The sequence below is a fragment of the Marmota flaviventris genome, chromosome 9 (assembly GCF_047511675.1).
Source record: "Marmota flaviventris isolate mMarFla1 chromosome 9, mMarFla1.hap1, whole genome shotgun sequence".
Taxonomy (NCBI): domain Eukaryota; kingdom Metazoa; phylum Chordata; class Mammalia; order Rodentia; family Sciuridae; genus Marmota; species Marmota flaviventris.
This window is the reverse complement of record NC_092506.1, coordinates 4570727-4596466: the sequence shown is the minus strand read 5'-3', so window position 1 is coordinate 4596466 and position 25740 is coordinate 4570727. Positions and strand designations below refer to the sequence as shown.

The 25740-nt window shown below is 63.5% G+C and overlaps 1 protein-coding gene across 9 annotated transcripts; it reads left to right on the top strand.

Annotated features, from left to right (window-relative positions):
* Positions 1-25740, top strand: Tpcn2 (two pore segment channel 2). Of its 9 annotated transcripts, none has more exons than XM_027944066.3 (26): positions 404-1975; positions 2107-2169; positions 3250-3314; positions 3950-4026; positions 4367-4544; positions 5728-5844; positions 7523-7629; positions 8374-8449; positions 10584-10683; positions 11557-11622; positions 11965-12029; positions 12516-12592; positions 13089-13170; positions 13291-13377; positions 16719-16838; positions 16959-17018; positions 18210-18338; positions 18970-19019; positions 20196-20295; positions 22212-22283; positions 22880-22953; positions 23275-23356; positions 23472-23554; positions 24032-24113; positions 24506-24571; positions 25185-25272. In XM_027944066.3, the coding sequence occupies exons 1-25, from the start codon at positions 1921-1923 to the stop codon at positions 24524-24526; spliced, it is 2088 nt and encodes a 695-aa protein (XP_027799867.2). In that variant the 5' UTR covers positions 404-1920; the 3' UTR covers positions 24527-24571; positions 25185-25272. The 9 variants fall into 9 exon arrangements, with proteins under 9 accessions (XP_027799866.2, XP_027799873.2, XP_027799871.2 ...); XM_027944064.3 differs by having other exon boundaries at positions 408-1975; positions 24492-24571; positions 25185-25740; XM_027944065.3 differs by lacking the exons at positions 404-1975; positions 2107-2169 and adding an exon at positions 1-171 and having other exon boundaries at positions 24492-24571; positions 25185-25740.

Below are 25740 nucleotides of genomic sequence, written 5' to 3'. Positions count from 1 at the left end.
GTGCCTCGCGCCTGCGCAGTGAAGGGGCGCTCGCGGGTCCCGCGCGTGGTGTTTGGATGGCGGAGCTCCAGGCCGAGTCCAAGCCGCTACTGGACCGGGCCCATAGCGGCAGCGGTGACGGCGATTGCCCTCAGGCGCTGTCCACTTGCCGCAGCGTTCAAGTTGGTCCTGGTGAGCGGGCCGGGCTGGCCGGGGTCCCGCGAGGGTCCCGCGGTCCCCGCACCCGCGAGTCCTCCCGGGACCCCACTTGGCTGGCGTTCGAGCGCGGCCGGGCGCAGGGGAGCAGCTGTCCCGAGCCCGGCGGAGTTGGGACGCTGGGGGGTCGTGGCCGGCCCCGAGGGGCCGGGGAAGAGGACGTCGGGCAGCACCCGCGGGGTGCCGGGCTGGTCAGACGGCGGCGTTTCCGTGGTGGCCTTAAGGCTCCTAGGAGGCAGCACTCTCATCCCCTCCTTCTCCCTGTTTCTTGTGGGGGAAACTGAGGCCCAAGGGAGGTGTCACTCAAGGTCACAAGCCAGGAGTGGCTCATGGGGATTCCAGACTCCTGGAGTGACTTTCCTGGCCTGGTCACGGCAGGTGGGCCCCAGCAGCTGGTGGGCCTGGGGCCCTTCTCCCTCCCCAGCCTCATCCTGCCCTTCCTGTTTCTGGTCAGGGATTGCAGAATCTCTGGGAGGGTGCGAGGGTGGAGTCCACCATCCCTGGCTGACCGCAGGGGAATTAGGTGCTGGGTCAGAGGCAGGAGGAGCTGTGTCATCTTATTCAGGAAGAAACGGCTTTGGAGAGGCCCCGAGACTGCCCAAGGTCACGGGTGGCTGCTGCTAGAAACACACTGGACCGTCCTGCCTTGCCACTTCCCTCTCTGGGCTTCTTCCTCCTCTGCCCTGGAGGGGACTGTGTTGGGATAGTGACCACCACCTGTGGGGTGGTGGATCCTTGAAGGTGCCTGACATGACAGGAGATAAGGGAACTAGAGCTGAGCTGGCCACCAGCTGGCCACACTGTTTCTGCCCCCAGGGAGATTCTTGAGTTGCTTCCTGGGACCAGACATCCTTCCAGCCCCTGCCAGGCTGGGACAGGATACATGAATGGTTCAGGGGACACAGGCTTTGTGTCTGGAGGGCTGGGTGCGTCTCTGGGGCTGCTACTTCTTGGCTGTGTGAGGATGGCAGTTGCTTATCCATTCTGAGTCTCAGTAAAAGGGGGCCATGATAGGTGGAGGGGCCTGTGTGATTCAGAGAACATCTGGGAGGTGGTGTGGGTGCCGCTGGCCGTCCAGGGCAGGAAAGCCGTGAGGCTGCAGGTCCCAGCCTGGCCAAGTGGACTTCTGGCAGGTGTGACCCTGGCTGTTGAGACAGGAGCCAGGGTGGGCAGTGTTGATGAGGGGGGTCTCAGGGCTCTTGGCCTTGTCACTGTGGTGAGGGCAGTTTTGTGTCTGTCCCAGCACTGTGCTGGGCTCTGAGATGGCCCCTGTGTTCCACAGGGAGGGGAGCTGCTGCTATAGAGTGCCCAAGGACCTGGGGGGGCCCTGTGGCCAGGTCCTTCTGGCTCAGCCCACCTAACAGGGCTCCATCGAAGGTTGGGAAGAGTGCTTTTCCCTCCGGGTCAAAATCTCCCTCCACAGCTTGAGAAATAGTTGGAGTGAGGGATCCCCAAGCCTGCAGACCCACATTTAGTGGGGTGATGGGGTGTGGGCAGATGATTGCCACCGTGATGGGCAGGTGAGCTGCCCAGGGTGAGATCCCATTCCCACAAGGTGGGGCGGTGCCCCTGGCAGAGGCAGCAGCCTGGGTAAGGGCTTGGCGGGGCCACCGTCACAATGAATGGCATGGTGGGGGACAGGGTGGAGAAGCAGCACGAGCCAGTGGTGGGCAGAGGGGTCCCCCTGCAGTACCAGGCTGGACGGAGTGTGACCCTGGAGGACTCATGGGACGCTGTGTGGGCTTCCCGGGATTTGCGACAAGATCCCTTGGGACTTCAGGTGGGACTGCCTTGGATACTGAGGGCTGGGTGGGCTCTGATGGCTGGACCCAGAATCTTAGGACCAACAACCAGAAACCAGGTGAAGTGAACCACAGGGACAGTGTGGTTTGGTATCCGTCCCTCCTTTAGGGACCTGCGTGGTGGCTGGGCTCTCAGACCCTCTGCTTCCCCGGGCTGTTCATTGCCCACTGGGTAAGTCAGCTTTGGGGTCTGCCGTGTGCTGGGCACAGAGCCAGATAGCGTCTGTTTACAGCCACTCTGGGACACCGCAGCCCCTCTGTGGGAACAGTTAGGGTCCTGAGGGTGAGCCTGTGGTTGAATGTGTGGGGACTGAGCCAGTCAGCCCGGGGAGGTGACTTGCTGGCTGTGCTGTGAGGGGCGGGAGGTGCCCGTGAGCAGCTGGCCAGGCTCTTCCTGAAAGCCCCCCTCCGTCAGGGGCTGGCTGCGTCCATCACCTGGGCCTCCAGGAGGCCCCACCTCCTGTGCCCTGAGAACCAACTTGCACATGGTGAAGGACACAGCTCCCTTTGCCAGGGAGGGCCTGGAAGAGGCCTGGCATTTGGGTGCTGCCTGGGCTCTTCCCTGGGTGACTTGGGTTCCTGGTCCTGGGGCAGGGACCAGGAGGGAGTGGGACTCTGCTTGGTCTCTGTATTCGATGCTTTCCATTTTATGTGTCAGTGTTGATTCTGTGACCTCGGTGGGTGGAGTGGGCTGGTCGTGGTGGCCCATTATATTGTTGGGGATGCTGGGGACATGCAGGAGGCTGGTGGTGGGACCCAGCGGCTAAGGAGTGACACAGCCCTGTCATGGATCATACTTGGGTGCCAGACTGGCTGGGGGCTCTTGTACTCCGTATTGTACCTCACAGCGTCCTCTCAGAACCGGGCAGTGGCTGTCAGCACTCCTGCCGGGCAGAATGGAGTCACCTGTAGAGCCTGTTCCCGGGTGGGAGAGGTCTCTGGACCCCAGTCTAGCACTGGGGCTCTGCAGAGTTCTGCTGCTCTCCATAGGGCTTTGCTGGGGGCAGCTGTCCTCTGCACTCTGTCCTCTGGGCAGTGGTGGCCTGAGGGCAGAGCTGCCTCTCTCTAGGCCTGGTGCCAGGAGCTCAGGCTGCCATGCTCCTCTTCTGGTGGGGACCTGCGGAGGCCAGGTGTCAGGTGCTGAGCTCAGGGTGAGGGATCTGTGGCTAGTGGTCTTCTTCTGTCAGACCACCATGGAGGGTGAAGCCACATGATCCTACATGGTCACTGGACGTGTCCTCTCTGCCCACAGCCGCCGTGGCCAGTCGGGACCTCTGCATCGACCAGGCTGTGGTGTTCATTGAAGATGCTATGCAGGTGAGTGCGGGCTCCCTGCCACTGCATCTCCCTGCCCCTCCAGTCCTTGCTGTCCTGGGTCAAGGCCTCAGCTGCTGGCCTGCGAGTTAGAGTAGCATGACAGCGGGCCCTTGGCCTGGTGGCTGTCCTGGAGTTCTTGCTGTGAAGAGGTAGGTGACTGGGTACTGCGGTCCTTGAGGTGTTGATTCACCACATGCCAGGGCCTGTCCTGGGCCTCCCCGCTCCAGGTCCTAGGTGGGGCTACATCCCAGAGGAGGACATAGTGCTGGGGACAGCGGCAGGCCTCACACATAGAAGAGCCTCGTAGGTAGGCAGGGACATAGTTGTGCCTTCTGCAGATCTTCCCCAGTGTCCCCTTAGTCAGCTGGCCTTTGGGGAACTCCGTCTGCCTGGCAAATCTGGCAGCTTGAGAGGGTCTACAGCTGCAGCCGGGGGGCACCTGGGGCCGGGGCCACGCGCCGACACAGATCCTGCCTGAGAGGGACAGATTCCATCCCTACCCCTGGGCTTGTCCGAGTGGGTCGCCGGGTGTGCCCTGTGTTGGCTGTGCCTGTGGTAATGTGGGGACGCCCGTCAGGACTTCCGCATTGCCGAAGGGCCCTGCTCACGTCCTCCCTGTGACCCTTCCCTCCCAGTACCGCTCCATCTCCCACCGCATGGACGCCGGCTCGATGCGGCTTTACCGATGCTACTACTCGAACGCGTGCCAGCGGTGAGACTGCACCTATGGGGTGTGGGGTGCCATGTCCTGCTTGGTGGGGGTGGTGGCCTCACCCATTCTAGACTCTACCTGCCTCTGTCCAGGTGGGCACCCTCCCTGTGGGCTCAGACGGGGCGTTAGTCTCCCTGAGGCAGGAGCCCTCGTGAGGGCAGTGGGGCTCCGGGTGACGAGAGCTCCCTTCTCAGGATGCTCGGCCAGCCCAGGGCGGTACTGGGCCGGGAGGGGCCAGCTCCTGCTGTCCCCGAGCGGCCTGCCGTTTGCCTGCCAGGCACTTCTTGTCTCTGAGGGCAGCTGCTGCTTGTGCCTTGACCATGTTCTGTCTCCTTCCCAGGATCCTCAACTTCACCATTTTCTCCATCCTGGCCTTGGCCTTTATTGAGACCCCGTGTTCGCTCACGAAGACTGCCGACGTGCGCTACCGCTCCCTGCACTGGGAGCCGCCCTGTGGCCTGACCGAGGGCATCGAGGGGCTGTGCTTGCTGGTCTTCATGACCGACGTGTCTGTGAAGGTATGGTGGGCGGCCGGGGTGCCTCTGGGAGTACTCAGAGGCTGACCTTTGTCGGGGGACAGTGCGGCCACACAAGAGGACTGAGTGGTCTCACCTAAGGGCACCCTGTCATCCCCTAAAGAGGAGGGTGTGGGACAGAAAGGGGTCTCTTGCCCACACAGTGGCTGCTGCACATCTGACTCTCAATTCTGTCTGTGACAAGATCCCTCTGGAGGCTGCAGGTGGCCCTTCTGGCTCATGTGGGCCTGTGGCTCTGTCGGCCTAGGAGCCTCCAACTCCCCCACTGGGCACGGAAGGGCCGGCACTCTGGGGGCTGTGTGAAGCCTTCCAGAACTGTGGTCCCAGGGCCCCCACGGCCTGGGTCAGGCTGCACGTGCCTCCTGGTTGTGCGGTACCTTTGCTGGGAGCCTGCCTTGCAGTCCCTCGTAGGAGGGGTGGGTTGCGTGGCTGGACGCTGGGGGGTGTGCAGAGACACGCAGGCCCTGGCAGCTCTTCTATCTTTTTTTTTTTATTAGTTGTTGGTGGACCTTTATTTATTTATCTTGCTTATATGAGGTGTTGAGACTTGAACCCAGTGCCTCCCCCGTGCTAGGCAGGCGCTCTGCCCTGAGCCCTAGCCCAGCCCTCCCCATCTCTTTTTAACCCAGAAACGGTCAACGGGTCTGGGGATTTTTAAACTGGAACCAAAACTGGTAAGAAGTTGATGTGAGCTGTTCTGAGTGGCTGGTGCATTTGGTGGTCTTTAGACGAGAGTGGCCACCTGCTCTTATCTGCAGGGGTGACCTCAGGAGGCTGTCTTGCTGGTGGGAGTGGCGGTTAGGATGGGGAAGAGCAGACTAAAGCCCAGCCCACGTCACCTCCTGCTGTGGTCCAGGTGCCCTGTGCTGGGGCGCTGTCTTGTCCGTCCCCCCAGGATGCCTTCCCAGCCTGCCCTCCTGCACTGGTGGCTTGCATGGGCAAGTTGGGAACCCTGTGACCAGGGAGGACGCTGAGGCCCGCGAGGCTGAGGGCTAGGCCTGAGGTTGCACAGCTAGTGGTGGTGCTCTTGGCCAGAGGCTACTTCCTGACCACGTGGAGGTGGCCCTGTGGGGCAGTCTCCTGCTCTGTGGGCTCCTCCCGTGGGCACTGACGTCCCCGCCTGGCTGTAGGCGCGTTGCTCACCGCTCCCCCTCATCTCCTGCAGTGCTTCCTGGTCGGGCGCGCCCAGTTCCAGAGGAATGTGTGGCTGCTGGCCTACATCGCGGTGCTGGCTGTGTCTGTTGTGGACTGGACCGTGTCCCTCTGTCTCCTTTGTCAGGAGGTGCGTGGTGAGGACATTTTGAGGTGGCGGAGCTCCCTGGGGTTGTGGGGCACAGGTGCTGCTGTCCGTTTGCCTAGCGCTGCCCTCGCCCTGAGCCCTTGGGCTCCTGCTGGGCAGGGAACATGCTCCCACCTGCGCATGGGGACCCGCTGCCTGGAGAAGGCAGGAGGCGTCCTTGGGCATCCCGAGCGTGAGAGGGTGTCCTGGGAGCACATCCTGGGCCTCTAGCTCCTGGCCCTCAGCCCGCCTGGCAGCCAGACTCACTTGCCTGGGTCTCCATGGAAGTGCCACCCTGGTCCCTTGCTATGCCCAGAGCCCTACCCCAAGCTCTGTGCAACCTAGCAGCGTTGCACAGCCACAGCCACCCCAGAGTCCTGACCGCAGGGCCTTTGTTCCCTGCAGAGCACCCTTGGTGCCTTGGTGGTGTCGAGCGGTGACAGGTTGGCCGCTCTCAGCCACGTCTGTCGGGGTCTGTGGGGGAAGGAGACCCATCGGGTGCTGTTGTAGGGAGAAGTGGAGAAAGACCACGCAGATACCGGGGAACCAGAGGAAGAGGTGGGGTTGTTGGCATATTGGCACCTGAAGCCCCTGGGAGGGGACTCCAGAGCTGGGACCTTCCTTGCCTTTGGACCTCTGGGAGGGGTGGCCCAGCGGGGGCTGCTGCTGGGAATGCAGTAGAGGAGGAAGTGTGGTGCCCTCCCACCTCCAGCTGGCAGACCCAGGCCCATGAGCGCAGGGAGCCACTGCCCGAGAGGGAAAGCCCCCTCCACGGCCTCCTGCTGCTATGAGGGGCAGCCTCTGGCTCTCCCATAAGTGCTGCCCTTCTCTCGTCTGAGAAGGGGAGGACAGCCCAGCAATCGTGAAGCTGAGTGACAGTCAGGGCATCCGCCTGACTGGCCAGCAGATATTCTAACCCATGGGCTGAGTTACCAACCTAACCTCACTGAGAAGGGCGAGGAGGGGTGGTGGGAAGAGTCCACTGGTAAGCACGAGCAGGCCCCCGCCTGCCAGGACCCATGCACGGCACGGAAACAGCCCTGGCTGTCCAGCTGGTCATATCCTAACTGACCTTTGTCCTTCCCTGCTGCTGAGTGGGGCTGTCATGCTACATGGCCTGTGGGGGGAGCCCTGTGATGCTGGACCACAAGACCAGAGCCTCTGCCTGTGGGCAGCCTGTGACTGCGTCTGGGCATGCGGGGTACCCATGCCTCTGCAGAGCCGGGGCAGGCTGGAGCCCCTAGCTCTGTTAGGTCACCTCTATTCCCTTTGGCCTGCTCAGCCCATGCCCGGGGCTGGGGCCCTTCCAAGGATGACAGATGCAACCCAGAGAGGGCCAGCAAGTTCCTGGATGGGTCACTCTAGAGGGCCTGCCGTGCCGGGTGCTGGTGGACCTTATCCAGTGGGACCCAGGTTCTGTGTGAGGGAGAGGCTGCTGATCCCTGAGGAACGCCAGACCCAGGTGTCATTCCACAGTGCAGCTGGCTCTGTCATGGGGGACCAGGGCAAGCTAGAGAGGAAGGGATGGCCGTGACATGCCACTGAGCTTGGCAGGCTGGTGCTGAATCCAGCAGGGCCCTCGATGGGCCTGAGTCCCCTGGGATGTCTGCCCCTGGGATAGCAGGGGTGGGTACAAGTGAGGACACAGACAGGGTTCTGAGTCTGCCCTGGGCTCTTCCAGCGTCTGCGCATCCGCCGGCTCCTCCGCCCCTTCTTCCTGCTGCAGAACTCCTCCATGATGAAGAAGACCTTGAAGTGCATCAGGTGGTCGCTGCCAGAGATGGCCAGGTGTGCTCTGGGTTCCTGGGGCTGCAAGGCTCCCGTGCAAGTGCATAGCCTGAGGGCCCGAGGATTGGCCTGGGCACTCCTGCCCAGAGTGCTGCCCGAGAGGCCCACTGGGTGCTTTGGCGCTCTGAGGAGGTCATTGGATCTGGCGGCCCCCTTAAAGGCCCTGGCAGACCTGCTGCTCCTCCCCTGTGGCTGCTGGTACTGGGGTGCCCCCTGACAGGTCTTTGCTTGCCCCTGTGCTCCCGTGGCGGTCCCCTGCCCCTGCTCCGCCGTCTCCTTCCACTCTTTCCACCCGCAGTTCTGTGGCTGCTGCTGGGTGTTAAAAAGTTCAGATGGCGTCCCTGCTTGCAAGTCCTTGTCATCACCAGAAGGTTGGGGCTTTTGGGGCCAGTCTTAGCTCTCCATAAGTCCCCTCCCCTGCCCACAGAAATGTCACTCATGGTCCTCCCTCTGCCTTGAATCCCTTCCTTGGTGGCACATCTGGCTGATGTCCCTCTCATTCAGCCGGAAGGATGGAGGTGGCCTTGGGCCCTGGGTCATGGCCCTGGGGTTGTCTTTGTCCCACCACAGAAGGCCGGCTCTGCGAGGCAGGAGCAGGCCATCTTCCAGCCTCTTGGGCTGAGTGCTCAGCAGATCCTCTGGGGACAGGAGGGGATGGCTGTGCCTGACTCTGCCCCAGGTGCCCCCTAGGCCAGTCGGCTGGGGCCTACACCTGGTGGGTGCTGAGCCCCGCCCTCTCCCCAGCGTCGGGCTGCTGCTGGTTGTCCACCTCTGCCTCTTCACCATATTTGGGACGTTGCTGTTCACCGTGGGCGAGGAGGTGAGGTGGTGGGCGTGGCCAGAGGTGGGGCTGGGCTGTCCTCTGCACTGGCTAACCCTCAAGCAAGGTCTGCGCACGGTGTCTGTGGAGTCAGTAGGCTGGAGGGAGTGAGGGCCGGTGCGGCCCTGCCTGAACTGTGTAACCAGGAGTCATGTGGCCCACCTTGAGCCCAAGGTCTATCTTCAGGGGCCCTAGTGCTCCCAGCGCCCCACTGCTGGGGCCCTGATGGCCCCAGTTCTCCTGGGCTTGGGGCCACTGTTCCCATCCTGCGCCACCCCTGCCACCTTCCTGCCGGTTGTCCAGGAGGTAGTTCGTAGGTCCCTCCCCAAGGGGCTACCGGGCGTCACACTGAGCCTTCCTCTGCACCCCTCCTTGACTGGGGCCCCTTGGGTCTGCACTGGCTTCTGGGAGTGCCCCTGTCAACACATCCTTGTCTCCAGCCCTTGACCCTGATCCCCGCTCTGCCCAGCCCCAGCTGAGCCTTTGACCCCCAGCAGATTGGTGTTGTATGAGGGTGTGCCCCTGTCACCTGGCCTCGATGCCTGCTGTGGGCCCCCCACTTTCCATCCTCTGTGTTTGCCCTCCTGTCCTGGCTGGGGTCACTGTCTGCCTCAGGCCTTGGCCACCCTCTTCTTTACTCCTTTGTCCTGGGATGTGGCTGGTCGTGGTCAGCAGTCAGGGCTGTTTTTTGTGAGTTTGAAGAACCTCTAGGGTTGGGGCTGTGCCGCCCAGGAGGGGAGCCAGGTGCACTTCTAACCCGGGAGAGGGGTCAGCCTGAGCCACGGCTCCACGTCTTCATGTCTCTGTGTGTGAGTGTGCCTGTGTGCACCTCCGTGCTTGTGTCTGGGGTGTGTCTCTGTCTGTTGGGTGTGTCCCTAGGTGACAGGGCAGTTGCTGGACTGTGAAGGTGGCCCTACTGCTGACCCCCAGTGACTGTCCCATGAGGGTGGTCGTCAATTCCCGCTTCCAGAGCCCAGGGGAGGCGGAGTCAGTGTGGGTGGAGGTGTCCTTAGCCTCTAGCCTGGGAGTGCTAAGTGTCCCCAGCTTCTGGGAGTGTGGCTCCCCCTCCAGGTGGGTCTTGGCCCCAGCAGGGGAGCTGGCTGCGCAGGGTGACGTTGAGCACCCGCAGGAAGATGCTGCCCTTGGTCTTGGCAGAGCCCCGCTCCCTGCCTGGCTGGAGTGGGCGGGGCGGGCGGTGGTGACTGGCCCCGTGAGGTTCTTACCCTCTCTAGCCTGGCCTGGAAGGCAGGCTGGGAACCTGTGCCTGTAGGTCTGGGTGGCCTTGCTCAGTGTCCCCTGCTCGTGCCCCCTGTCCCAGTGCCTGACCTCGTTTCAGCCCTTTGGTAAGCACAGTCCGGGGCCAGCCTGCTCGGCATGCGGGCTGTCCCCCTGCAGTCTGGTTGGAGGTGTTTCTGAGGGCTGGGGTGGTGTAGGGCTTGGTCCCATGGAGCAGTGTACATCCCACCTCTGGACCGTGCCCCAGGCCAGCCTGTCATTGCTGGCAGTGGGTGGGGCAGAAACCCTGGGCCCAGGCTTCCTCTGCTCCCCCACAGGGTGGGCCTTGGGTTGGGGGCTTGGGGTCGGAGGGTCCCATGGGGCGGCCCCCACAGGAATTGACTGTAGAGGTGTGGCAGGAGCCCTGCTGGGTTCAGGCCCTGGGCGGTGCCTGCCTTCCTGGGGAGCTGCCCCACCAGGGGTGGCCTTGTCTGTAAACGGGTGCCGGGTGCTGTGCGCTGGGTGCCAGGTGCCGGGCTGAGGCCTTCCTCGGTCAGCTCAGAGCCCGCTAGGCCTGGGGGGTGGGTTGTTTCAAGCCCAGGAGGGCCAAGCTCACATCCAGTTGCTGCCCACCCCCTGGCCCTTTGCGTTCCTGCTCCATCCTGGCCCTGCTGAGGCCCTGTGGGGGCTGTGTGCCAGACAGGCCCCGGGAGCCTGTGAAGTCCTCCCCTCCAGGAGTTTGTGGTGCCCTTGCCACCAGTCCATGCTCAGCACACCTGGGCGGGTGGGTGGAGGAGCAGTACATGAGGACAGCTTGGTGGATGGTCCTGGCTGCTGGGTCCCAAGGTCGGCCGACTGGAGGCCCAGCCGTGGGGTGAGGGCCTGTGTGGCTTCCCAGAGCCTCCTCTGCTCTCGGCAGGACGAACATGAGAAAAAGGAGAGGCTGACCTATTTCCAGAGCCTCCTGGACGCCTTCACTTCCCTCTTGGTGCTGCTGACCACGGCCAACAACCCTGACGGTGTGTGCGGGTGGGCAGGGCAGGTGGCCTGGGCGGAGCCCCGCGGCCTGGAGGGAGCGTCCAGGGCTGTCCGACCAGGGGACGGGTGACTCTGGAGTCCTCTGTCGTTTTTTCCTGTTTTTCACCCCTCTCTCCCTTCTTGCTGCTTGTCTTTCTGTCTGGCTCCTTGTTTTCCTGCTTCTCCTGCTTCCTGCATCTTGCCTCCTTTCTCCTTGGAGAAGCTGACTGTGAGCCGTGTTCTCTGTGTGACGATGAGTGGCGGTGGTCAGTGGGCCCTCTGGCAGCCTCACGGGGGCCCAGCCACTTTCCCTGCCGCTGCCCAGGCCCAGCGTGAGGTGCGTGCTGCTGGGGAGCATTGCATGCGAGAGACCCTGGGGTCTTGGCTGGCTGTGATGGGTGCTGGCAGGTCCCCCACCTGCCCAGGTGCAGCTGTACCCAGAAGGGAGGCCTCTGGCCTCGTGGGCTTGGCTGTGGCTCTGCCACGCTGGCTGGTGCCTTTCATTTGGGCTTAGGGATGCTCGCACCAATGAGGCCTTCCCCACGGGCAGCCTGGGATGCCCACCCGGGAGAGCCAAGCACCCTGCCCTGAGCTTGGTCCCCTTGTGCTGTGAGACCCTGCCAGTCTCTGTGGGGAAGGGGATATGGCCGCAGGGAGGCTGATCTCAGCGTGGCCCAGGGTTGACTGTCCTCCGTGGACCTCCATGGGACCTTCCTATCCCGGGAAGGGCCCAAGGTGACAGGCTGGGGTTCAAGCCAGAAGCCTTACTTCTCCCACAGCCTCCTGTGCTGTGGGGCGTCTGGCCCGAGTCACATGGGAGCTGGGAGGGTCCCCGCGGGCTCGAGCCTTCTGTCTCTGGTCCCTTCCTTGCTCAGTGATGATCCCTGCATATTCCGAGAACCGGGCCTACGCCATCTTCTTCATCGTCTTCACCCTGATAGGTGAGCGCCCCGTCGGGCGGAGCCTCCCAGGCCACAGCCCCGGTGCTCAGGTGTGCCCTGACCCGGACCCCGCAGACACCTCCCCCGCCCGGTCCTGCCTCCCTGCCACCCCTGGCTGCCCTCGTCCATCCTTCCACCCGGGCCAGCCTGGCCTGCTTGTGCCCACTCATAGATGGGGCGTGAGGCCCTTGAGGTGTTTGTCTTGCTGCGAGCAAGGAGTCTTGCGGCCACCGTAGTCTCTAGTCCTCTTTGTGCCCACTCACCTTGCCCAGGGGAGTGTGTAGGACCTGCCATGCTGGGGCTCCAGGCCACTCTGAGCTGACTGAGGCTTTTCTGTGGCAGGGAGCCTGTTCCTGATGAATCTGCTGACCGCCATCATCTACAACCAGTTCCGGGGCTACCTCATGGTGAGGCGAGCTGCGTTGCGGGCTGTGTCTGGAAGTGTCCTCAGACCCAGCGTGGAGTGGCCCCAGCAGGCCAGGGGGTAGCCCTCAGCCTTGAAGGCCATGTGGGTCAGGCAGGGGCCACTGCCTCCCGTGAGCCAGCTGGGACACACCCTGTGTCATTGCCTTGAGTCATTGTGGGAGTGCAGGAGTTGTTGCCGTGGCTACCCAGGGTCCCCAGAGCTGTCCCAAACCTTAGAGTGAAGCTGCCAGGGACCCACACAGGAGTGAGCCAGTGGGCTTCACTTCCCCTGAGCCTTGGCCACCTCCCTCCTTTGAGGACAGCCCCCCTGGGATCTGTCATCCCCTGTTTGAGGGGTGAGAGGCCGAGGATGGCTGGCTTCCCTGGAGGCTGCTGGGGCCTCCCGTCTGCCCACCCTCGGGGGACGGGGAGGGGCAGGGGCCGGCGGGGTGTGGGGGAGTCCACTGCTCAGAGCGTCCTCCTTGCAGAAATCTCTGCAGACCTCGCTGTTCCGGAGGCGGCTGGGGACCCGTGCTGCCTACGAAGTCCTCTGCTCCCTGACAGGGTAGGCTGGGGTTCTCCAGGCCTGAGTGTGGCCAGGGCCCTTTCTCCCCAGGAAAGGGGCTGTTGCCCTGGGTGGGGTCTGGGCATCCCCGAGGGGTCTCCCCAACAGCCCCTGCTGTCTGGCCACGGGCTCGGGTTCATCTGGAATCCTGAAAATACTCTCTGGGCTCCTGCTGTTCTCATGTCTGCCTTGGCTCCTGCCTGGGCCAGGCGTCCACTCTCCTGTGTTGTGGACGTGGGCAGAGAGCTGGAGGGCATCACTGAGAGCATTCTGGACCTGCTGCTTGGTGGCAGTGGAGTCTGCTCCTCTGAAGGGGACGACTGTCTCCCTGGGTCTTAGATGCTGGTGGCTGTACCACCCCTGCAGGGGGTGCTGCTGGGAGGTGCCCCTCAGGCAAGGCCCTGCCCAGGGCAGTGAGGGTATTCAGGACAAGTGCCGGGGAGGCCGGGGCGGGCTGCCACGGGGCAGTGCTCACTGGCGGGTTTCCGTCCCACAGAGTTGGGGTGATGCCCCAGGACTTCCTGCAGGTGCTTGAGAAAGCCCAGCTGAGCAGTTCCCAAAAGCAGGCCATCATGGAGGTAGCTGCTCCCATGTCTGCCCAGCCTGTGGGCTCTCCGAGGCCAGCGCTCACGGCCCGTGGGGTTGGGGCTGGGGCGTGGCAGTCCCCTTGCGGCCTGCTGACAGGCTTGCCTCCGCAGAAGGTGCGCTCCCTTGATGGTGTGCTGCTGTCAGCTGACGAGTTCCAGAAAATCTTCAGTGAGGTCGACAGAGGTGTGGTCAGAGAGGTAACGGGGCGGGCCTGTGCCGCCTGCCCAGCCCAGGGCCACCAGGGTGCGCGGGGACTCTGCGTTCTTCTAATGCTGTCTGCTGGGGTCTTTCCCCTCATGGGCAGTGGGTGGAGGTCATTTGGCTTTTGCAAACTGGGGAGACTAGGGCAGGCTGGGGCCATGAAGGCCCAGGACTGGAGCCACGTCCCTGCTCTGGCCTTGTCCTTCCCCGTCTGCCAGTTTGCTCTGGTCTGAAGAAATAGACCAGCGCTGGGAGCTGGCCTGGGCCAGGCTTGCCCGGGGAGCTGCCTCCTGGGGTCCTGTCCGCCCTGGAGGTGGAGTACTGTCTCTGCACAGCCTCCACCTCTCATCCTACCATGGACCTTGGCCTCCAGTTCAGCACTGTGTAGAGGTTCTGGTGGGCGGAGGTGCCTGGAAGGAGCAGAGGTGTCCTGGGCAGCAGAGGGGCAGTGGAGGGGCTGCCATTTCTACTCCTTGGCCTGGGGACCCTGCAGGAACCTGAGCAGGGCTAGGACAGGAGGCAGAGCCCTCTGCATCCTGCTACGTTTGTGCAGGGAGGCCGCGGGAATAAGCCTGCACCAGGGGCTGCAGGCTCAGGGCCTTGTCTGACATCCTGGGGCTGGGGGTCGGAGATCAAGGCTGGCTCCTCCGAGGCCTGTCCTTGGGTTGCAGGTGGCGAGAGCCTTCCTCACGTGGTCCTCCCGTGAAGGCCTGTGTTCACTTGCTGAACTCTCAAAAGCCCCATTTCCAGGTGCAGCCGCCCCTGGGGTACCGGCCTGCGCTGAGCAGAGGGACAGTTGGGAGGCAGCGCTTGCCCTGGGCTGTCGGCCAGCCAGGCTCCTGCTGGCCCCCCGTGGGCTCAGCCTGTCACGTGTTTTCTTCAGGACGTGCTTTCCTCAGGTGTCTCTAGGCCACCTCGACCTGCGTGGGATGGTGTGTGAGCTTGTCCCTGTCATTGTTTGGGGTGTCCCTCCTGGGGCCTGGCAGTGCTAGTGATACTTCAGCAGGGGACACTGTGTGTGTTCAGCTACCACACCCCTGCTTGGGACAGGGTGGCTCTGAGTTGTCAGGTGGAGTCACCTGGAGGTGCAGAGTGAGTGTGTTGGAGGTCAGCGTGGATTGGGGACGGCCTCTGCCAGCAGGCCTCTGTAGCCTGCTGCAGGGGGTGGCTCCTGCCCCAGGTGGAGGCCCCCTCTGTAGCACCAGGGCCCGGAGCGTGGTGGGTGTGTAGTGGGTGGTGTCTCTCCTGCAGCTGGCCACCCAGGGTTCTGGTTCCCCAGCTCTCCCAGTGATGCCCACTGGCCTCTGGCTGTCCCTGGCAGCCGTCTGCAGACCTGGGGGTACTGTGGTCACAGTCACATTCACTCTCCTGCCCTCTCCCAGTGCCAGGACCTGTGGGTGTCCATGAGACGGTGCTGCCTCCAGGAGGCAGGGAAGATAGATGGGCTGTGGCTGTCGAGATCCAGGGCAGCAGGCTAGGGCGGGCTGGGGCCACGAAGGCCAGGACTGGAGCCACATCCCTGCTCTGGCCTTGTCCTTCCCCGCCTGCCAGTTTGCTCTTCCATGGGTAGAGTTTGGGGTAGAGTCCTGAGAGCTGTGGTGCAGCTTGTTTGGATGCCACCCTCTTCCCCTCAGGCTGCGGGCAGGGGGCGTATTTCAGTTGGAGTGAGGAGCAGGAAGGCTGGACGTCGGGTGGAACTCAGGCCCTGAGCATGCCAGGCCAGGGCTCCACACTGAGCGACCCCTCCAGCCCTTGGACGTTTTTATTTTGAGACAGGGCCTCGTTAACGTTGTGCTGACTGGCCTTGAAATTTGAGGTCTTCCTGCTTCAGCCTCCAGAAGGGATCATAGGCGTCCACCACCATGGCGGGCAGGTTGTGGTTTTTGGTGGCCCCTTCAGAGTCATGGGCACTCGGGAGGTCAGCTCCTGTCCATCATCCTGGCCCTGCCCAGGTTGCTGGTCCATTCATGCTGATGAGCTGCTGACGAGCTTGCAAGTGAGACCGCCCTGCCAGTTTCCAAAGAAGCCTGTCCTCTTAACGAGGGGCTTTGGGTTAAAGACGAAGCGGTGGCTGTAGTAGACAATAACAAAGGGTGGCGAAGCCCCCTCGCTGCCCCTGGAGGCCACCCATCCGATCACGTGATTTGTCATTCCACGTCACATGCAGCATGGAAGTGCTCTCTCCGTGTGACTGTGCGGTTGTGATGGGGTGCTCAACTCTGTTGGCCAAGGGGTCCGTGTGTGGTCAGGCACAGAGTGGACCCCTCCCCAGGCCGCTCAGTCCTCTGTGCTGCGGCTCAGCTCTCAGGTGGTGGGCATGCAGGAGGCAGCGGTCCCTGGTATGGCACCTAGGCTGCCAGTGGTCAGGGTGTGCTGGAGGTAGGTGGCCTCTGGGCGCTGGCCTCCACGTTGCCAGGTCAGGCTGCAGCTCTGGGTCACCTGGAGTACCATGTGGCTGGAGGACTCTGGATGTCCCCCTATCACACCCCTGCCCCACCCCAGAGGGCACCCAGAGCCTGCACTCCCACCACGTCCAGCGTTCCTCCTGCTCACTGGTGGCCAGGGATGTTGTTGGGGACTGGCCTGTCGCCATGGGGCAGGTGGTGAAGGGTGAATTGGAGCCCAGGGACGGGACCTGACTGCTGAGGACTCTGTTCCCGTGGCCTGGCGTGGTTGGCCTCTGAGCTGCGTGAGTCAGAGGCCATGGCAGCCCCTGCCCCTTCTGAGTGCAGGCCCCGTGCTCTCCTCCTGCAGCCCCTCCTCTGCCTCCGTGTCTTCTGCATCTTCTCTTTTTGCGTGTGGAACACCTTGTGGGGACGAACTGCTCTCTCTCTGCCCACCTGCCGCAGTGGCCTCTCATGTGGGGCTGCCCGGCACTTGACCTGTGGCCTTTGCCACAGAAATGGTGTCTAACTTCACTGGATTGAAAGGAAATGCCCACGTGTGGTTGGCGACTCCCGTGGACACCTGAGCACCTCCTTCCCTGCTGAGTCTCTGGCTTTCCGTGTGGTTTGCCGGGTTGTTCGTCCCCATCCTGTGCACACGGGAGGTGTCTGAAGCAAGGCCACGGAGCTTGGGAAGTGCTGGTCTCGTGAGGGGGCCAGGCCGGAACTCCCACGGCGGCGCTGGGCTCCTGCTGCCCTTGGCGCTCCCGCTGCGCCTGGCTGTGTCAGGCTGTGAGCCGTGCACGCACCTAACATGGCCGTGGGTCCCAGGGTGGCTTGCTGAGGTGCCCGTGGGGTCGTGGCTCCCTGGTGGCGGGGAGGCGGTTTGGGACTGCTTCCTCGACGGCCGGGCCTGCCGCCGTGTGGTTCTGAGCTGCGGGTTCCCTCCTCAGCACCCGCCGAGGCCCTGCTACCGGTCCCCGTTGCTGCAGAGCGCCCAGTTCCTCTTCGGCCACCGCTACTTTGACTACCTGGGCAACTGCATCACCCTGGCGAACCTCGTGTCCATTTGTGTGAGCGCCGGCTGCCCCTGTTGGTGTGGGAGGCAGGTCTCTCAAGCCCCCTGCCCTGGCCGTGCTGCCTGCCGTGTGTCCTGCTGGCGCTGTGAGCTGCCCTCTGCTCTGGCTTCGTAGGTGTTCCTGGTGCTGGATGAGGACGTGGCCCCCAGTGACCGGGACAACTTTGTCCTAGGGGTAAGCCCTGGGATCCCTGGCCTGGCAGGCTGTCCGCTGTGTTGAGGAGAAGCGGGGCAGGGTGGCCTGGTGCAGAGCACAGCGTGGCGCTGTGGCAGGAGGCCGGGAGAGCTGGGGCCCGTGGGCAGGGTCTTCCTGGCCCTCCGCTCTCAGCTGGCAGCTGGCTGTTGGCCCTGGACCTCATGTGGAGAGCTCTGTTAAATCCCTCAGAGAGCTGAAGTTCTTCTCCCGGGCAGTCGGTAGAGCCACCAGCACCCTGCTGTGTCCCCTGCCTTAGGGGCTCTGCCGAGTCCCTGAAACCATGCCGTTCCCTCGTTACCTAAGAATAAAGCTAAGAGTGAAGCTCGATTTGCCAAATTAAAAAGTGACCTCGTTGTCACGTGAGGCCTGGAGTGGAGGGTGTCACTCCATCAGTGTGGGGGTGGCGCTCCACTGGCTTCCGCTTCTCTGGGAAGACCACGTTTCCCGTTTCCCCTTCTTCATGTCGGGCTTTTCCCTGGCCGGCGCCAGGGGGCTCCCGGGCCCTGAGGGCCGGGGGGTGCCGGGCTGGCTGCTCTTCCTCCTGAGAAGCCTGGGGCAGGCCTGCCTGTCTGTCTGTCTGTCTTAGCTTTGCTTGTCTTTCTGTGCTGGAGTGAAGCCTGGGCCTCCTCGTGCCAGGCCAGCCTCCGCCTCTCAGGCCCGGCTCCTCCTGGCTCTCCACACTGGAGCAGCTTGTCGGGAGGGCCTCCAGGCGGACCCGCAGGCAGCCAGCTCTGGCCCTCCAGGGGCTCCATGCTCAGCCCCTCCACGCAGCCGTCTCCACGCAGTCGGGTGTGTGTTCCTCCTCCTCAGTGGTCACTTCCTCCCAGGAGGACGGAGGCCACGTTCACACGTTCACTTGGGAGTAGGAGGCAGGCCACACACCTGGGAACGTGACCTGCGCCTCCCTGAGGGCTGTGGGCCTGTGGTGTGGGAGGGTCCTGTGGCCGCCTGGAGGGGAGAGCCACTGGCTATTTTATTTACTGGTGGAGACCACCTTTGACGGGGAGCCCCCCCAAACTCTCACCAGGGACTGGGAAGCCACCTGTGAGCCGGGAGCCCTGGGGAGGCCTGGGTGGGGAGACGGGCAGAGCGGGGTGCCGGCTGCTGTGGTGTCGGGCAGGGGGTGGTGTGGCCGCAGGGCCGCGATGGCTGAGGCGCCTCTTCCCTCAGGTGCTCAACTGCGTCTTCATCATGTACTACCTGCTGGAGCTGCTGCTCAAGGTCTTCGCCCTGGGCCCGCGGGGCTACCTGTCCTACCCCGAGAACCTGTTCGATGGCCTCGTCACCTTGGCTCTGCTGGTAAGGCTGGAGATGCCCGGCCGTCCTCTCACGTGCTGTGGGCTCGGCCTGTGGCTTCGGGCTGTGCTGGTCTGAGGCTTTGCTGAGGACCCAAGTGCCTAGGAAGCTGGGCTCCTGCCTCAAGGGACGGGGGCTGGCCTAGCCCAACTGAGCTGCTTGGCAGGTACCGGGGGCTGCAGGAGGTGGGGTTTCTACAGCGTCCAAGTGCAGTGGAGTGAGGGCCCCTCAGGCCCGCACACACTCCACCCTCAGTGTGACCTTGGGTGTGGGGGAGGGCCTGCTGGTGTGCTCAGGTGCCCAGGGTGCCCTCAGAGGAGTGTCCACGCCTTTCCCCAGATGCTGGGCCTGGGGGCGGGGCAGCAGGACTCTGGAGTGGTCCACGGGAGCATTTGCCCCTGACCACGCTGCAGGAGAACCCGGGGCCTTCCCGTCTGTCCTTGATTGAGCTGCTCCTGTGTCTGCAACTCCTAGGCCAGAGTGACACAATTCCTGTCATCTGGAGCCAAACCATGGGGGTGCAGACGGAGCTGACCTCTGCCTTTGGGGAGAACGCGTTGGTTGCGCGCCAGCTCGGGTCGTTGGAAGGCTGCGGGTTGGCGTTGCTCTACAAGGCTTTCTTTTGTCATTGAAGGTTTTGGAGATCCTCATGCTGGCTGTGTACGGGTTCCCCTACCGAGGCTGGTATGTGACCCAGGAGAACCCTGGGGGCCCCATTGGCAGCCCCACCCCGTGCCTCCGGTGGCCCAGGCCTTCTCTGCGTGGAGCAGCAGGCGAGCTCGGCCAGGGCGGGGCCTGCCTGGTGGGAGGGGCAGCCTCTTTGTGCTCGTGAGGGTCTGTTCTGGTGCCCCAGGCGTTGGGCAGTGGCCCCCTTGAGGTGCCCTCCTGAGCAGCAGGGGTTCCTTGTCCCAGCACTGCCATGGGCCTGTGGCCCCTGAGGTGCTGAGGACCAGAAGCAGATACTCCCCGAGCCCCCAAACTCAGGCCTGGGGACTGGTGATCACTGGGATCAGCTGGGCCCCTCTGCTCCAGGAAGGTCCTGGAGGGAGTACCTGTCCTATGTGGGACCTTTGGTTGTCCCCTTCCACAGTCTACCCCCTGTAAGTGGTGGGGCTAGGGCTTGTGCCCATGGGCCCCGGTTCTGGCCAGTCAGAGGGCACGTGTGGTGGACGCCTGCTGGTGTGGTGCCTGTCCCAGGATCTGTCAGGAACCGGTTGGTGCCGCGAGCATGTCCCAGAGCACAGTGCAGGCCAGGACGGGTGGCCCCGTCGTGGAGGGGCTTGGGGGCTGGCCTGGGCCCAGAGCTTGCAGGAGGACACAGTGCCGGGACCTGGGTGCCCTGCAGGAGCTGCGTGGCCAGCGCCTTGGTGGCAAGAGGCTGTGCCGCTTGCACCCCAGGACAGGCGTCCCCTTGTCTCTAGTGTGCACTGTACCCTGTCCTCTTCTTGGTCCTTGCCGGGGAGTGGTGGGTGGATGTTCTGGGCAAGGGGCACACAGAGAAACCCCAAGCAGGGCCAGGTGGGGCAGGGCCAGGTCAAGGGGTGGGACTGAGTCACAGCACAGGAAATGGGGTCTGGGGTGAGGGGCACAGGAAGAGGGTTGGAGGTCAGGGGCCGAGGAATGGGGTGGGAGACACGGAACAGTGGAGGGTGGGAGTCTGGAAATGGGGTCGGGGAAGGGCCTGTCCTGCCGGGATCTGAGCGCCCAGTTCAGGACTTCAGTGACCTTTATAGATTGGGTCTTTGCCCCGGGAGGTGTGACCGTGAGGTCCGTGTGTGGCTGTCTGCAGGCCATGCCCTGCTGCGTACCTCCGTCCCCTGGTGGGTCTCTGGCCTCCACTCTGCCCGTGCATCTCCCCAGGAAGCCAGAGATGCGGGGCCTGCTGTCGCTGTGGGACATGATGCGGCTGGTGAACATCCTCATTGTGTTCCGGTTCTTGCGCATCATCCCCAACATGAAGGTGCGTGTGCTGGCCTCTCTTGTCGTCCTCAGCACTATGTGGCTCTGGGACAGGCAAGTCTGAGGCCACGGACCGTCCCCACCACCCCAGACGCCCTTGGGCACACCTCAGCCATGCCTGCATCTGAGGTGGGGCCTCAGTTAGAGGCAGGCGAGTCCAGCCCTGCGTGTGGTGAGGATCAGGGCCAGCGAGATTGGGTGTGCGTGCCCTCGGCTGTCCTAGGAACCCGCGTGCTGGGGATGGCGGAAAGGCTTTGGTGTGGTAGTGAGGGGCAGGTGGCGGGTGGCTGGTGGCCTCTCTGAGCCCCTGTTTTTCTAATGTGCCCTCAGGAGCCGCAACCTGTGGGCAGGCAGGTGGTCAGTGGGTTCAGGCGCAGCCCCTGGAGTGGAGGCAGAGCACTGCTCCCATCCTAAACTCTTTTGGGAGAGGTGAAACTGAGGAGGTCAGACCCCCCTTCCAGGTGTCTTGTTCCTTCCTTCCACCTCTCCCGAGGGTGTGCCATTCCCCTGTGCTCGCCGCAGCAGTGGGTTTACCATGGAAGGTGGCTGGGGTCCTGGGTGCAGATGGAGCTGCTGCGCTGGAGCCTTCTGCACAGGACATGCATGCATACACATGTGTCCACATGGAGTCACACACGGCTGCATGCAACTGCAGGGCCCATATGTGCAACCATGTGAACTCTAGACGGCACTCCTGCACACAGCCATAGAAGCACATGCAGTCACATACATGTCCATATAACCATGTGCAGTGACGCATGTTCACATAACCATGTGCAGTCACACACATCCACATAACCACGTGCAGTCACACACACGTTCACGTAACCATGTGCGTTCACATGTCCACATAACCATGTGCGGTGACGCATGTCCACATAAGCAGGTGCAGTCACATACATGTCCACGTAACCCATGTAGTCACGCATGCGTCCGTGTAACCACGTGCAGTCACATGTCCACATAACCACGTGCAGTGACGCATGTCCACATAAGCAGGTGCAGTCACATACATGTCCACGTAACCCATGTAGTCACATGTCCTCGTAACCATGTGCAGTCACGTGCTCACAGCACATGCGTGCGTGTCATCGCATCATCCACAGTGTGCACACCGCACACATGTGGGTTGTAGGTCTGCTATGTCACACATGCTCGCAGGACGGTGTCACATGCACACTGTTCAGGCACCTGTGTGCATGTGGGTGTCTGGCGTGGGCTTGCACCCTCGCCCTTGTGGTGTCCACCTGCTGGCGCCCCTCTGCCTACAGTGTGCGGGGGGGTGGGGTTGCAGGCCTGGCTGGCCGGTGGGGATCTGTCTTAGTGGGCACCTCCAGGGCTGTTTCCTCGGAGCTGCCCTGGCCCACGGGTGGGCAGGCAGACTGGTCTGAGGCCCTGGACACGGGGGCTCTGCCCAGGGGCACAGGACTAGGCCTGCGAGGCAGCCGGCCATGTGAGGAGTTCCTGGCACAGGTGGGTTTAGGCATTCGGGGTGTGGATGTGTGTCGATGGGTGTAGGTGTGGTGTGTGGACAGGTGTATGGGTGGCGTGGTGTGTGCAGGTGAGGGGGTGTGTGGGTAGCCAGGTGCACATCTAGGTGTGTCCAGGTGTGTGTGGGAGGTCATGCACCTGTCTAGGTGTGTCCCAGTGTGTGTGGCTGGCTTTAGGATGTGTGTACCTGTGTGTCCCGGTGGGTGTGGGCAGCTGTGGGCTGAGTCTGTATGTCCAGGTGTGTGAGCAGTGTGGGGACAGCTGCAGGGTGTGGCCAGGTGTGGGTGGGTGGCTGCTGGGTGCCTGTGGGTGTGTGGCTTGTGGCTTGGTGTCCATCTTGCCTTTCTGTTCAGGGTCGTAGAGTGGGTGCTGGTGTCCCTCAGTGGGCGGGAGGAGTGAGAGGCTGTGCTTTCTTCCTACCTGCAGCTGATGGCCGTGGTGGCCAGCACCATCCTGGGCCTTGTCCAGAACTTGCGGGCATTTGGCGGCATCCTGGTGGTGAGTCCTGGAGGGTGCTAGTGGCGGGGGACCAGGACCCTGGGCAGTGGACTTGGGTGGACTGGCCTTCCATAGTGGCTGACGGGAGCAGCGGCTGGCCGACTTTGCCCTGTGGGCAACAGGGTCCCTGCTTGGGGCATCAGCAGGGAGGTGAGGCCAAGGAGGTACAGGGCTGGGCAGGAAGCCAGGTTGCTCCCCTTCCTGGAGGCGGGACCTGGGGCTGTCATGGGTGGGGCTGGATCGGCATTCCTTTGCCAGGAGTCTGGGATGCCATCCCAGGGCCACCTTGTCACTGGGGACTGGATGGCTTTGCTGGCTAAGCTTGGGAGGAGGGGCCCCATGCTAGCTGGGGTCCCTGAGCCGTCTTTCATTGGTAGGCAGCACCCAGGTCCCCTGGGGAGCATGGACATACCTGCCCAGCTCCACTGGCACCTGAGGTCACCTGGCCCCGGAGGTTGACAGTGTTTTGAAGTAGTGGGGCTCATGGTTGGGGGCAGTGGCCAGGCTGGGAGCCTGTGCCCAGGGCGGAAGGCTGTGGCCTTGCAGACCCTGGCTGGCTCTGGGCAGTCAGGCTGACGAGGCTGCCGGGCTCCTAGGTGGTGTACTACGTGTTTGCCATCTTAGGGATCAACTTGTTCCAAGGTGCCATCGTGGCTCCTGGCAATGACAGGTGAGGGGTCCCTGCTCCCCTTGTGCCCCCCCCCCCCCCCCCTGGGGCTCCTGAGAACCACCGCTCCCATACCCCTCTCTGAGTCCAGGCTGCAGAAGTGGGTGGGATGGGGGGTGGGCAGTACAGGCCCAGAACCTGGAGCCCCACTGTGGCCCCGGAGCCCAGAGGAGCTGTGTCTGTGGTCCTGTTGCGTGGGGGACACTCTGCTCTTCCTCCTTTTTCCCAGGGGCCTGAGGGAGGTCCTGGCTGAGCAGGGGGCTAGGGCAGTGCTGAGTGCTGCTTTTCTGGCCCCTGTCGCTGACAGGGGTGTTGTGTCCCCAGCCTGGCCCACGACAACGGCTCAGCGCCCTGTGGCAGCTTCGAGCAGCTGGAGTACTGGGCCAACAACTTTGATGACTTTGCGGTGAGTCCTGTGGCCTGACCCCTCCCAGTCCCGGCTCCCTGCCCCCAGGCCCCCCTGCCCCCCCAGGCCTGCTCCCCGCCCCCCAGGACTCTCCCGACCCTGCTCTGCCCCGCAGGCCGCCCTGATCACCTTGTGGAACGTGATGGTGGTGAACAACTGGCAGGTGTTCCTGGAAGCCTACGAGCGCTACGCAGGCAGGTGAGCCCCACCCCTAGCCAGGCTCCCCCAGACGGCTGCCGCCTCCGCTCCAGGTGCCCCGGCTGGCTCCACAGTGCGGGGTGGCTGGCCGCGCATCCTGGCCGACCTCGTGTCCCATCTACACTGCTCCTGGGCGATGGCCGAGGACGTGGGTACTCTCTCCCGGGTGTGGTGTGGAGGCGCTGGTGGCCTGCTGTGACGGGAATTCTGTGGGCTGGGCCAGGGAGATGGCAGGACAGCCCTGCCCAGCCCAGCAAGGGCCTGGCCTGGAGGCCTAGGTGTGTGTGGTGCTGAGCTCCCACGTGAGCTCGTGGCCTGGACCCTCCTGCGTGAGCTGGTGGCGGGGGGTCTTCAGTGGGGACACCAGTGCCCCACACCAGCTGGGCATGGATGAGGTCCTGACAGGTGTGCATGGTGGGGTCAGGACTGGACCTCCCCCCTCTGCTTGCCCCAGGATGCACCCCCTGTCCCCCACAGGTGGTCACTGGTCTACTTCGTGTTGTGGTGGCTGGTGTCGTCCGTCATCTGGGTCAACCTCTTTCTGGCTCTGCTTTTGGAGGTACCGGAAGTCCCTGCCCAGGCCTGTCTCGGTTTCTCGCGCGTCAGTTACTGGTGGGAAGCTGGGGCTGGGCCTTCTGGTCTTTGGATGGCTGTGCTGGGCTGGTCTGGCCGTGGGTGCGGCTTGCCCTGGCTGCTGGGCTTTCTTGGGACACGCCTGACGCAGCATGGTGGTGCTGCTCAGGCCCTGGCCTGGTGCTGAAGGAGGGGCCCCAGCCCGTGCCACGGCAGGAGTGAGTATCTCGCTGCCGGAGTCCAGGCGTCCAGGATGAGATGCCCACCCTTGCAGTGATGCTGGCCACCTGGGCCCAGGAGCAGCAGGGCTGGCCTCACACAGGGCCCACACTCACTGGCCGCCCTCCTCCCTCCCGCTCCCCAGAACTTCCTTTACAGGTGGGACCCCCGCAGTCATGAGCAGCACCTCTCGGGGATGCAGCTGACCGCAGAGCTCATATTCAGGTGCGTTCCTGGGAAGGCACTGTGAGCAGCCTCCTGGGGTGAAGTGCAGCAGCAGGCCCTGATGGGTCTCCCTGCCACCATGTCCCTTTCTCCTGAGCCACAGCTGAGCAGGTCACAGCAGCTCAGGGCCAGGGCCAGGAGTGGGCTGGGGCTCTCTGCTCGATGCGGCTCCAGCACGTGAAAGAGCCCCCCTTTCAGTTTCCTGGCCTCTGGGTGCTCCTGTGACCTTCCTTCCTGTGACCATTTGAATGTCTCTGTACTGGTCCAGGAAGGTGGCCAGTCACACTGGAGATGGCCTGCTGAGGGTCTCATTTCCTGCACGGGTGCCAGCTGTGCCCAGCGGGTGTCTGGGCTTTTACGGTCTGTCTTTGCTTCCCCGCACTGCTGGGGCCGGAGCCCAGGGCCGGAGCCACGGCGGAGCCCCGGCAGTGCCCTTCCGGCCTGTGCTGGTGTCCGCGAGCCTTGGTGGCGCTGCTGGCGGCCCTGCGTCTGTCCCGAGGCTGGGTCTGGTCCTTGGGGTCCCAGTCCCTGTGTGTTCGTTCCGGCCCGTCTGGTTTGGGGACCCTCCCCTAAGCTGTGGCTCTCACCCAGCGCCTGGTCCTCTGCCTCACAGGGACATCCTGGAGGAGCCCAAGGAGGAAGAGCTGATGCACAGGCTGCGTAACCACCCGCACGTGCGGCTCTGCAGGTGACGCTCTGACGGCCCCTGGCCAGCCGGCAGGAGAGAGGCTGGTTGGGGATGAGATGGCACATGACCAAGCAGGACAAGCCTGTGCTCTGACTGACCACCTAGGGGACAGCAGGGGGACAAGGAAGCCAGTTCCTCTTTTGCTGCCCTTCAGCCGCTGCGCTGCCGGCCTCTCCAGGTGGCCGCGCCCTGCTGCCGTCCTTCCCCAGCTGCTCCCGGGAGGCACTTGCTTTTCTGTTGTGGAGGCGACTCTGGGGCCTTGACGCCAGCCTGGAAGCCAGAGGCGGTGCCTTCACTGCTGGAGGCCTCCAGGGACAGGGCCGCGTGGGCTGGGCAGGTCCCCTGCAGCCTCGGGCCTGGGGGTGCTGGTGGTCGGACACGGGGGAACCTGGGTGTGTCGTTACGTCACGGGTTGTGCGCGTGATGGGGGCCGGGTGTTTCTGTGGATCAGAGTGCCAATAATTCCACGGTGGCCCGCGGA

Bases quoted from the DNA above. Each gene is read 5' to 3' on its own strand.
- Tpcn2 (XM_027944064.3), top strand. From the start codon at position 1,921: ATGGGACGCTGTGTGGGCTTCCCGGGATTTGCGACAAGATCCCTTGGG. The intron at 4,545-5,727 runs GTATGGTGGGCG...CATCTCCTGCAG, and splicing joins TGACCGACGTGTCTGTGAAG to TGCTTCCTGGTCGGGCGCGC. The intron at 13,171-13,290 runs GTAGCTGCTCCC...TTGCCTCCGCAG, and splicing joins AAAAGCAGGCCATCATGGAG to AAGGTGCGCTCCCTTGATGG.